This window comes from Strigops habroptila, chromosome 13 (genome assembly GCF_004027225.2).
Source record: "Strigops habroptila isolate Jane chromosome 13, bStrHab1.2.pri, whole genome shotgun sequence".
In the NCBI taxonomy this organism is placed as follows: domain Eukaryota; kingdom Metazoa; phylum Chordata; class Aves; order Psittaciformes; family Psittacidae; genus Strigops; species Strigops habroptila.
In genome coordinates this window covers 12,495,278-12,507,466 of record NC_044289.2, presented here as the reverse complement: position 1 = coordinate 12,507,466, position 12,189 = coordinate 12,495,278, and the positions used below count along the sequence as shown (strand labels likewise).

Sequence of the window (12,189 nt, the reverse complement as noted above, 5' to 3'; positions counted from 1 at the left end):
AATACCAGTTTCTGCAGTATTGACCATTCTCATTGCTGGACCTGTGGGGGAAGAAAGTCCTAGTATTAAACAAATGTAATTGCTACAGCTGTACTTGAAAAAGATCCTCACACCACTCAGGGGTAGTGGAAATGGTTAAAAACTTAATGGTTAGGGAAGAAAATCAGTGCTTAAGATCTGACTGCTTTGCAGTGTTCAGAATCATGCTAACTTGTTTCACCATCTCATTCTCTGAAGTTCTTTCTTCCTGGTGTCTTGTGTAACATCAGAGTGGCAGTCCAGGTCTAGTTTTGAGCTTCAGGGTGGTGGTGATAACCTCTCCAGACTTTGTTCTTGTGGACTGATGTGTCTTTGTGCTGCAGGTCCATAAAAATTGTCATCTCTTGTCTTCTGATTGAGCCTGTTTTATAAAATCCAGCTTTCTCTTTGCTCAGTTCCCTGGTGGGTTTTGTGTTTGCTTTTGATGTTTCATTAATATTCTGCTTAAGAATTTTAAAGTCTTGCAAGTTCACTGTGCTACAGGTCACTACAGCAGAATATATCTAGCTTTGCTTTGCTTCATATCTGCTTTTCCTAATGTGTTCGGCAAATGTTTTCTTCTTCTCAAATGTTTGAGGTGCTACTGCTTGTTCCTAACAAGATAAGTATAACTTAACCCACTACTACTACATGTAAACTAGACCCCAACTACATCTGTAACCAGTAAGGCGAAGGCATGAAATTTGACTAGGTAGAGGAAGATTGTTCTTCACATGCTTTAGGATGTGCCAACTTGGTGTGTGTTATGCTTTGCATGCAGCTTAGATGAAACTGAAGTGCTGCTCTGACAAACCTGTGAGATGACCGCTTTGAGGAATGGCTGCTAACAACTGCACAGTGATCGAAATGGGCTTCTTGCATGTCGTGCTTTTCCACAGCCCTCTGTTCTGCTTTGTGTAACTGCATAGTTATTTTGGTTTGAGAAGTTGTTCCTGTGATTGTCTTGAATGAACTGATGAGTCACTCAAGGTCTTGAGCCTTTCATTTATCCATTCCCCCAAGTGCACACTGGTTTGATGTCATCATCTTGGCAGCACTGGCAGGTAATTCTTGATCGTGTTGAGCTGTAACCTTATTTTAAGCACCCACTCCTTTCATTCCCTTCTTGTGGATAGATACGTTTAACCTGGATCATTTTGATGACGTGCTTCATAGCATATCCCTGTAAATAGCCCTTGGGTTGTGCTGGCTGTTGAACAGGGTGTCAAGGTGGAAGGTGGACCATAAAGTTCTCAAGTCCCCTTCGCTATCAAAGCCTGCTAGTGGAACTACAGTGAGGTTTTTCTTGTCAAGAAAAAGTACTGTCATTATATATCAGTCATATGTCTGATGCTGAATGCCATTTAGAGTTTAACTAAGTATGTTCTCAATTCCTCTAAATGTTATTGTGGGGGCACTGCACATTCTGAAGTAGAGTTAATGGAGTTTATGAGCTCAGGCTGTTGCATTTTGTGTTCTGTTCTGTCTTTTTGCAACCATCTCTTCTGTTCTTAATGGCATCTATGTATAGGAAGACAGCCTGCTGAGCAAGGCTTTCTCCATGTCTACTGAACACTTACATGTCACTTCTTAAAAAGGCTTTTCAGATGTATTGCCCAGTGAGAGTGGAGGCTTTTCAATACATTATTTAGGATGGTACATCTTTACAATCTTTGTGAGCAAAAATTCTTCTGCTCAAAGTGAATATATTTAAATCATTTTACCTTTTGGTACAAATTTCCTTTTCTTATACTTCAGTATATTAGATAAGTTGTAGTGCTTAAGAAAAGGTGGCAGTTTCTAACAGGTAAAACTTTAGAAATGATGAGTGGTTTTATTCCATAAGCCTCTTGATTTAGAAGCTTTATCATGCTTAAGTCCTTATCTCAAAAGTTTTATTTTGGAGATGCGGGACTCCTTGCTGTTTCTGCTACACGTTAAATAAATAAATGGGGGGGGGGACTGTTGGCTAGATTTAAAGTGAAAACAGTATTGTTCCAGAAGTTCTAGGAGATGATGTAATATTCAGAACAGTAGCAGAACCTTTTTCTTGCAGTGCTTAAAATCGACACATAGAAAATAAGATGGATGTACAGTTCTTCTGAAATCTGAAAGTCAACTTATGCCAGGTTTCAGCCTGGAGAAGAAAAAGCTCTGGGGAGACCTTGTAAGTCTTCCAGTACCTAAAGGGGCCAACAAGAAAGCTGGAGAGGAACTTTATACAAGGGCAGATAGTGACAGGACAAGGGGAATGTCTTTAAACTGACAGAGGGGAGATTGAGATGAGCTCTGAGGCAGAAGCTCTTCCCTGTGAGGGTGCTGAGGCGCTGGCACAGGGTGCCCAGAGAAGCTGTGGCTGCCCCATCCCTGGCAGTGTTCAAGGCCAGGTTGGACACAGGGGCTTGGAGCAACCTGCTCTAGTGGAAGATGTCCCTGCCCATATCAGTGGGGTTGGAACTAGGTCCTTTTCTGCCCTAACCAATGACTGAGTGCGTGCAGAGCTGACACACCTCACATCAGACCTTGGAGAGGATTTATACTTGATAAGTACTGACGATTGTCAGGAAATTCTAACCTCAGCAGATGTGAACAAGTAGGGGAGTTGATATGAGTGTGCAAGGAAACGCCACCAAAACCTTCACTGAGGTGGCTGGTGTACTCTTAATGCTCTTAATAACCATGTAGTAGTGCTAGTTTTGAGACTTTAAAAATGCTGTGGTTTTGGTATGTGGGTATATAACAGCAGCCTCAGCCTGGCAAGTTGCTGCCGGCCTCGGTTCTGCTGTTCTTTCCAAGAGGAAGAAAAGAAAGCAACAGACCTGTGATTTGTAGTTCGGAGACTGTAGAAAATCTATCCTTACTGAGGAGTCCTTAAAAGATACTTACAGAAAAACAAAATGGATTTTTTCAATAGGCTTAAATTTCTGAGTATGACCTCATCGATAAGTTCTGCCTACTCAAAGTTGGTTACAGTATGTCATGTTAATGCATACGTGTCTTAATGCCAGGAATACTTGTAAAGAATAAAGGGGTCTTGTCTTGTGTTAGTGATGAGATCCTAACTGTGCATGTGTAGGAAGCAGGTGGGCAAACTTGCTTTGGCAACTTAAACATCTAAGATGTCCAGTTGTCAGGTGATAGCTGTTAACTTGTGAACCTCTGGCATGTCTCTTAGTGGTTTTCAGGGTGATTCTTTGGGGGGTTCCCTGTTTCCTCTGAATATTGGCTGGGGGATGCCTCTGCTTGACAGTGGAGTGTGCATTGATGACCTACATACACAGGGTGTCTCACTGGAGTAGGTGAAGCTCTGTATTGACACCCACTGTGTTCTGCAGAATTACTGATGGTCTTTGTAGCTTATCTTGAGAAGACTGCATTTAGTTTGTGGAGGATGGCTGTGTGAAATACTTCAGCTGTAAGTCAAGATGATATGTGGTCTTTCAGTCTTAAAAATACCACTGGATATTCTCAGCAAATGATCTCACAGCTGTGGATGGTGAATGTTGCCTAATTCACGGCACTTGGGAATTCAGTTTCTGCTTCCTGTGAAAGCTGAATTATCAGGAAGATAACTGCAGTGTCTTAAAAGATAAGACATATTCTTGGCAAAAATCTCCTTAAAATTCAGTCTTGCAAAGCTAAAAAACCCTAATGGACACAAAATACAGTTTTGTTCTATAAAGAGTCTGCCTGTACAGATCTCAGCCCAGGAGAAGCCCAGATGCCTTGTGCTCTTTGAAAGACTGGTGGGCTCAAGATGGTTGTGGGGTTCTTCAGATGTTAATTCGTGAAATTGAATTGAGCTGTTGGGAGAAGGGGAAGGTAGGAGGCCTAAGTGAAGGTTGTCTGGTTTGTATAGATTTTTGTATTGTTATTTTTGGGTTCCCTGAGGTAATGTTCTACAAATAGTTTTGAAACTGTGCGGAATGGTAGATAATCAGGAAAGCCTGGGAAAGGCTTCTTCACATGACTTCTCACCCTGTGCTACTGCAAACAGTTTGCATTTCAGAAAGCTTGTTAGGACTCTGGTGTTCCCAAACAGATTATGAAGTATCTTAATCTTATTTTTCAGCTACCATGTACCATGGGAAAAGATTTTGTTTGTCTGAACTAATATTGTCTTCTTCAGCCCACTAATTGTGGAATTTCTAGATGAGCAAATTCTGGTATCAAAAAGTCCTACAAAAATAGACACATATTTTAAACAAAACAAACAAAAACCCCTCTTTATGCTTATTCCTACAAGAGGAGAAATTAGTCCTGTTGAAAATAGAAGGCCACACACATACTGCAGTATCTTATCAAGGAGTATCTTCTGGTTTTGATACTTCTTTGTGGACAAAACATACTACCTACAGTCTTGCAGCTCTTGAGGTAAATAAGAACCTAGGGAAAGGCAACCGTGAGTTGCCTGACTGGATAAAAAGTGCCTTTGAGATAGTCTTGTGTGGAAATTTGGAGTTCTCTCTTGTGGCTGCTGTAAAGCACTATGGCAGGTGACCAGAAGGTAACAGGTTGGTTACAGAAATAGTTATGAACAGCTCCTATACTTCCCCCCCCCACCCCTCCCCGTAAGTTCTAATGCAGCATCAGAGTGAAAGAACCGGGAGAAAAGTCATCTGATGACCTCCAGATTTCTGGATCTTGGAGTTTCTTTTGCCTGAAGAGATCCACTTGATTCTGAAAGCTCTGTAGTGACATGTCTTAGTGTGCCTTATAGCTTCAACTTGAAACGTTGGCCAGGGCAGAGCATTAGATACCATTTTTTCTCCTCAGTATGCTCTCTTGGACTCCTTTCCTTCTGTTTTCAGTCATTTTCAGGTACTGCTCAGAATTATTTAATTAGAGGTGTCCAAGTGAAAAATCCACCTGGCACGTAAGTCTTCACACAAGAAGGAAGTTGGCTTTCATATCCACTGAACTTCTGAGATGCTTATGGTGGTAGAATTGGATGTTCTTGATGAAAGTCAGCAAGCTGTCACCGTGGCTGCTGGATCTCATTGACCGAGATAACTTGATGTCATACTCCACAATGGCAGTGTGCTTGTCTTGTTTATCTTGGCTCTCCTAAATGCCATGCAGCCTTAGCTTTTATGAGCTTCACCTTTCCTTTTCCATGTCCAGGAGTCTTTCAGGAGGAGTTGCTAGCTGTAGTTAGGCAGTGGGAACTGTTTGACTTAAATAGTAGATGGAATCTCAAATGAAGCCATGTCTGCATCTCGTGATTTTTATGAATTTTAGGTAGTGATTCTGAATTCTTGCTTGTTTCAGTGGTATGTAATTAAAACCTGCCCTTCCTTAGATGTGCAGAGCTTCATACCACTTCTGCATGTCTCATTACAAAGCGTGCTTTTGAGAACAGGCTTTGATTCCTCTAATGAAATAAACAGGGCTCCTTTACTCTTAAAGAAACTGATAATAAAATTGCCTGACCCATATCTCTGCCAAACTGAACTGTTTCTCTTTCAATCTTTCTTCAAAGCTGCAGTATTCCTGGAAGAGCAGAGCTTTGTGGAATGCATTTGCATCCTCTGTTTCTTTTTTTGTGGAAAAAATTCCAAACCAACAAAAGCAGTGCAAGTTTTAGCCTTTACATCAGCTTTGGATTGTGAATTGAGCAGTGTGTCTGGTCAGGAACACTCCACATGGACTGTGAGAACTACTGCTGGTGACGTAGACTGGCATTTTGAAAGTATTTAAAGCTTGGACTTGGTCTTTATTCTCTTTGTAGATGCTCCTCTACACATAGCCCTAAGGAGTACCCAATATAGAGGTGACAAAGTAGAAAAGAGAAGAACTTCAACTCCTGTAAGTGCATTAAATAGTCACCGACATTCTGTTAGAGAACAAACCAAGAACCACGTAGTGAGATCACTGCGGAAGCCTCAAGAAAAAAGAGTTGGAAATGGTACGCCTTTTAGTTTGACCTGAGAAAGTTAAACTTGGGAAAGTCTTGGAAAAGTTTGAAACACTGTAAGGATCTGATAATATTGATAGAAAGTATTCTGTGTACTTTCTTCGAGAGAGTTTAATTTTTAATGAATGTACAGTGTAAAGTGTAAGCAGTGTTTTGTCACTTTCTTTGCTGTAGTTTCAAATGAAGAATCCATGTAGGGAATTCTCTTAAGTTTTCTTGCTATATGCATTGAGATTTATTCTTCCCAGTCAGTGTGTAATATTTTTAAGATGTAAAAGTGCTAAAGTATTTAAGGGCATGAAAGTTCCTTGCTTATTTTTTGCTTGTTTGACACGTGTCTTAATTCTGTTAAACTCTTGGTTGTCCAAAACATTAAATATCATAAGTAATCCTGAATTTGCTGAGATACTGAAATTTTAAAAAAATTTTAAATTTAATTTAAATTTAAAAAGTAATTTTAAAAAAAAGGGGGGGGTGATGCAGTTTTTTCTTCTGTAGTTTTGGCTTTTTTTATAGCATTTGACTGATTCTGGTAGTCAAAACTTACTGCTGCTGAACATCTCTGAAGAACTTTGCTTCAGGACTGTGTTCAGTGGTTTAGTGTAAACCTGTTTATACTGGAATCTACTATAGTATAGGTGGGTAACAGCCATAATGTGGTGGGGTGTGCGTAGGTATACATACACATGCACATATATACAAGTAACCTATTTTCATTTATATATATTAATGTATATTTAATTTTCTATTTATAAATAATACGTAGAAAACTTTCCAGCATACTTCCAGATTTACTACATCACTACTTTCCTTTAGATATGTGGTGAGAATTTGAGTCACAGTGATGAGGAAAACACAAATATCTGTGCTTAGGCTTATTCTATCTGTAACAGGCAGTTGTTGTTCTGAAGATAGTCTTGAGAGGATCACCTCTTGTCTGTTGCTGTATTGTTCTGTTGGTCATAGTAGTCAGTCAGTACTTACCACCTCTTTATTCTTGGGCATCCTTTGCTGCCTTCCCTTGTAGGAAGGTCTGAATGAGATCCATTAGTGTTTCCTCACTGGGCTGATGCAGTGGGATGTTTCTTGAGAGGATGACGTGTAGAGATGAGAACACGCTTTCACAGTGCTGGTGGAGGATGTGACTGAGTACTCATCCTGGTCCTCATTACTCTGCCATTCAAGGAGGTCAAGAGGATTTAGGTCTCTCTCTGTTTTTGCCAAAACCCCCTTTTTAAAAATGCAATTGTTTTGTTATGAATTTTTAGGATTATATAAGGCAGTTCACCTTTCTCTTTGATCACACGAGACTGTGAGGATGCTCCTAACCTGGCCAGCCTCCTTATCTGGTCTTTTTCCAGTGAGAATTCATTAGGCTTTCAGAATGCTTGCAAGAGGCAACTTGAGTCAGAAAGCTTCTTCAGTGCAGGGTTTTCGGAAGGTCCCTTTTATAATACTCATTCTTTGCAGATTTATTGTTTAAGGAAGCCTGCATTAGCTGTGTTGTGCAGTTAAGAAGACAGATGTACACAGAAATTTGCAAATACTTGGATTTTTCCAGATTTTTAAGACATACTAGCAAGCTCAAGGGGAAAAAGTGTGGAACAAAGTGACAATTTTTTGTCATATTTATCACAGATACATTGATTGTGACTGAAATAGCATGTTCTGTTCTCATATATCTTAAATCAAATGTTCTGACCATGCAAATCTTCATTTCCAAATGAAAAGATGCAAAATTTTCATGCTTATGTTGGCTTCAGTTATTCTCTCTGTGCCCTTCTGGGAGAATAAAATGGCAGAATTTACTTGCATCCCTATGAGCAGGGAGCAGGAAACGGTACCCAGAGGATCCTGACCACTGGAGGACTAGGAGATGAGGACAAAGGAAAGAAAGAAGTTGGAGGTTCTGTGCTGAGGCTTAAATATGAACCTCTTTCCCCTCCAAATGGTAGCAGAGGGGGGATGAAGCTTTTCTTTTGTGCTGCCTGTCATGTTGCCTTTGAAAGACATGTAATTGGTAGGGCAGGTCGCCAGCAGTGCCAGCAGTTGATGTGGCTGCTGGCAATGCACAGCTTTAGCAGCCATCACTAATGACATAGCAAAGAGGAGTGCAAGTGGCAAAGTAGCAGGGGATGTTCAAGGACTAAGGATGGGGAGATACAGAGCTGAAGACTCCCACGAGGAGGCACTCATTGCATGTCTCCTGCATGCTCATCCCAGCTGGTGGAACGTGACTGAGATTGCCAGTTTCTCAGTGTGCTGTTTGTACTAGAAATACTTAGCCTGAGATGGTGACCTGGGGAGTTAAATATTGGTGTGTATGAAAGGGGTTAACATAACACACTGGTTTTGCTGGTTTGCTTCATGAGGTACCACCTAGGCTTCTTAAATGTGTTGTGCAGGAGAAGCTTTCCTATAATACAGAGTGTTGTTAGGTGCTTATTCTGGTATCAATAATCAGAAATTGAAATAGGTCTCTAAATGGGATGGTGAGTGGCTTAGTCAGCTAAGCACTCTGCGAGCGCAGCTCTTTTGAGATGCAAAGCATCCTTCCCTAATAGATTTTATGATTGCATCTATAGTCTCTGCTGAGTCGGGATAGTTTAAGGAGCCACGTAAGTATCTACAAATTCTGCGGCAGAGACTTAAATCTGAAAGACAGGAGTTGTGAACAACACTAGGATGTAGAAAGCAAGGGTTTGTGCTCGTCACCTCACGGCAGGGTTATACTTCATGGCGAGTGCTCTGGAAGCATGCTTTGAGGATGGGCTTGATTGAAACATGTTGCTCAATCGTTTAAAAATTATGGGGGTTTTTTATGCCCATAAAAGTAGGATGAAGAACAGACGATGAGAGGATGGCAGTTAAAGCCAGCTGAACCAGTTGTTCCTCCATTTTCAATGAAAACTAAATACTTGACTGAGGAACCATACTAGAGTTTGGGGGATTGTTCTTGTCAGACTTCAGTCCCAGTGCAACTGAAATGTTCAGCCATAATAATTTAGAAAGCAGTTATAACAAATCTCTCATATTTCTTTATTAATAGTCTCTGAAACACATAAGTAGTAAATGGGCATTAGTGTACAACTGATTTCTCACACATGCTATTGTAATTTTCTTATGGGACAGTCAAATTAGGACTGAAACCAGCCCATTCCAACTATGAGAGCTGGGAATTCTTACAGATGAGTTTTCTTATTGTTTTTTTGCAGTGAACTGGCTCTGACTGTCCAAAGAAACCGTGGAGGTCTTTGAGAAAATAATTAAGTAGAATAAGTGTGTATGTATCTCAGAAATTAAGTTGGAATGTTGTCTAATTTCAGCTGTCAAAGAACATGAGAAGAACAAAGAAAGAAAATCCAAAGACTATGGAAGGTCCAAGTCAAAGAAAAAGAAAAAAAAGAGAAAGAGAATGAAGCCTGGTAAAGCTCTTTTTTCTTCTGTAGGGAAAACTGACTTCATTATTTTGTTTTGCCTGTTATTTAGTTTCATGCTCTTAAGAGTGGGCATTGCAGAGAAGACTGCTATTAGTTCTAATATTATCTATTAGTAGTCTATTAGTTCTGATATTATTAAGTGGTTAATATTAAATTGTGATTTGCAAGATAATTTATTTGCTGGTCGAGCTGCATCATTAGTGCTGGATGACAGCTTGCAGTAGTGCACGTAGTGGCACAGAATAAATCTAACACTAAAATAGATACTAAGCATTAATAACATTAAGCGTGGCTTTTCATTAGCAAATGCACCTGTATGCAAGTTGAACATAAGTACAGAGGGTGCAGATCACCTTAATTTGCTACCAAATACCCTGTGTACCAGATGTTCTCAGTTATATAAGTTAGTTTTGGGGCTCCTGTAGAAGCCTCATCTAAAGTCTGTACTCATGCTGAGTCCCTCTGTCATGTCTCATAAGATGCTGTTCCACCTGTGTTAATAGGGTTGTAGTAGGAACATGTCTTCACTGTTGGTTTCATCTACAGAGGCTTGGGAATGCTTTCCTCAGGGCACTTTATACTTTGAGGTTCATATCTAGGCCCAGGTGTTACTGGTGATTGGATTCTTCACTTCTGGAGATGGCAATTGATTCTGGAAGATTTCTCTAGTGAAATGCTTAGAGATCAAGCATGGAAGCTTTCTCTGCCATGGATGGATGTCTAGGATCATTAATGCAGCACATTTCAAGCTGGCATGTATAATTTGTTAAACTAGAGCTCCTTATGGGGGAGTTCCTGAGATGGAAAAGAAGAAATAGATTACATTTTTGTTTGCTGCAGTGAAGAAATAGGGCAAGCTGTCATGAGAGAGTAGAGCAGGAGAAGGAACCACAGGCAGACTGACTCAGGATTGTACTGAAACAAATATTTTAGTGAGGTTCTGATTACATGGTGCCCTCAAATATAACAATAATATGCACAGTATAATTTGTAAATGCACAAATAATTTGCACAGATAGTACCCACTATTGCTGGTCCATCTACTCCTGGGTTTTAAGATGTTGCTCGTCCCTTTTTTTGATGCTGCCTTGTGGTTCTTCAGTCCAGGAACTTTGAAGGTTTCCTCCAGATAACTGATGGGAGAGTACTGCTTATAACTGCACGCAGTCTTGATGTATAGACATCCACAATGTGACGAATGGATGCTTCACAGAGAAACTGTTCTAGGTGTTTCCTCATTTGGGCTTCTCCTTTCCACTCATGCACCCTGTTACATAGATACACTAGGAAAATAAGAGATGCTTTCTGCTCCTTTTGTAGTCTGTGAGATCAGGGCATGTGTGTAGCCCATGTGAATGATAGTGGGATATGAGGGAGAGATGTCCAGGTAACAGTGCTTATGTAGATGTGCCTGTAATGCAGAAGCATTGTAGGCATGTTCACCATGAAGAATGGTTAGGTTTAGCCAGCCTTTTCAGCCTCTCTCACAAACATCAGCAGTGAAGGATGACTGAGCTGTGTACGATTTTCCTGGTTCAGACAATAACTTTCTTGCCTCTAGAAACCTCACAAATCTTTCAGTAGTGGAAACTCTTGGTGAATTATACATGCCTGCTCCATACATGGTGCTGTTTTATTCTTCTGTCAACTTCTCTTGACCCCAGATTTCTAATAATACCACTTGTTACCATTTTTCAGACTACTCTGGCAGCGAAGAGAACACGGATGTTTCACAGGAGCTTTCTCCTGAAAAATCAGTTGTCACAAAATCTGTTTCTTCAAATAAATCATCTGCCCATACAAGCACAGTGCTGCACTGCTCTGGGTCTGGGCAGCACCGAGGAAGATCAAAAAGAAATGGTAAGCTGACTCTCCTCTCTGGTTTGCTGGTTCTGTCTGTTATTACCAGTAAATGTAGGAGCTGCACTAATATCCACAAAAGCTGGTACCTGTGATGTACATTTGGCTGTTCTTATGCAGGACTCTGTGTTTCCCCTGCCTGAAGAAGTTGAACCCAGTTCATTTGCCAGAGGTTGATGTTACCGCTTTTTGCTTTGTCTTTACCTTCACAGAAACTTTAAGACTGTTGCCCTTGTTTCAGACTCAGACTCATTTTGCACCTTTTTGCAGTACCCTATTTACTCTATAATAACAGTGGTCAGACTTCATATTTCCAGAGGCTTCAATGAAGTAATAACTCAGAGCTAAAAACAGAGGTTATGCAAGTTTTATGCAGTGTGTGTGCTGTGTTTGAAACACCACTGGATGTGGTTACATGGAGTTGTATAGATACACTGTGATATATAGTTATAATGACTTCCTGAGCTTCATGATGATAAGCTCTTTATTATTGTCTTCATAGTACTTCATAAACAGAGCTCATAAAAATGTGGCTGCTGTGTTCCAGCTTTCATAGTTTTCAGTGTTTACTATTTACCGTCACAAGCTGATACAATAAAAAAGGAAAACAAATATTTTGTTCTTTCTGTTATTAAAGCTCACAAATTTGAAGGAAATGGGAAATGTATGACAGCTTGATTATGTACAAGGACCTTAAGTTCCTTACTGATTCCTTATTGTAGAGATACGCTGTGGGTGACACTTGATTATTTATTTTTTTTTACCCAATTGTTTTATTGTTTGGAATTAGGCAAAATGTAAAATTTAACTTCAGTTAATTCCATTACACAGGGAACAGAGGAAACATTAAAAACTACTGAAGCGCAGATGGTGATAATGTCTTAAAACATGTTCTGCAAGTCTCATGAGTTGTGGTTACGGAGTATATTGATCATAGTGTGTATTGCAGTTTAG

The 12,189-nt window shown here is 40.1% G+C and overlaps 1 protein-coding gene across 9 annotated transcripts in view; it reads left to right on the top strand.

Annotated features, from left to right (window-relative positions):
• PHF20 (PHD finger protein 20) overlaps positions 1 to 12,189 on the top strand; it is a 51,797-nt gene that overhangs the window by 27,222 nt on the left and 12,386 nt on the right. For 5 of the 9 annotated variants that reach the window (XM_030502906.1, XM_030502909.1, XM_030502904.1 and 2 more), the window contains 3 exons: positions 5,750 to 5,926; positions 9,262 to 9,360; positions 11,074 to 11,235. In XM_030502906.1, coding sequence (XP_030358766.1) covers positions 5,750 to 5,926; positions 9,262 to 9,360; positions 11,074 to 11,235 — 438 coding nt within the window. The remainder of the gene's footprint in view (positions 1 to 5,749; positions 5,927 to 9,261; positions 9,361 to 11,073; positions 11,236 to 12,189) is intronic. The other 4 variants (XM_030502911.1, XM_030502908.1, XM_030502910.1 and 1 more) reach the window with 1 other exon arrangement.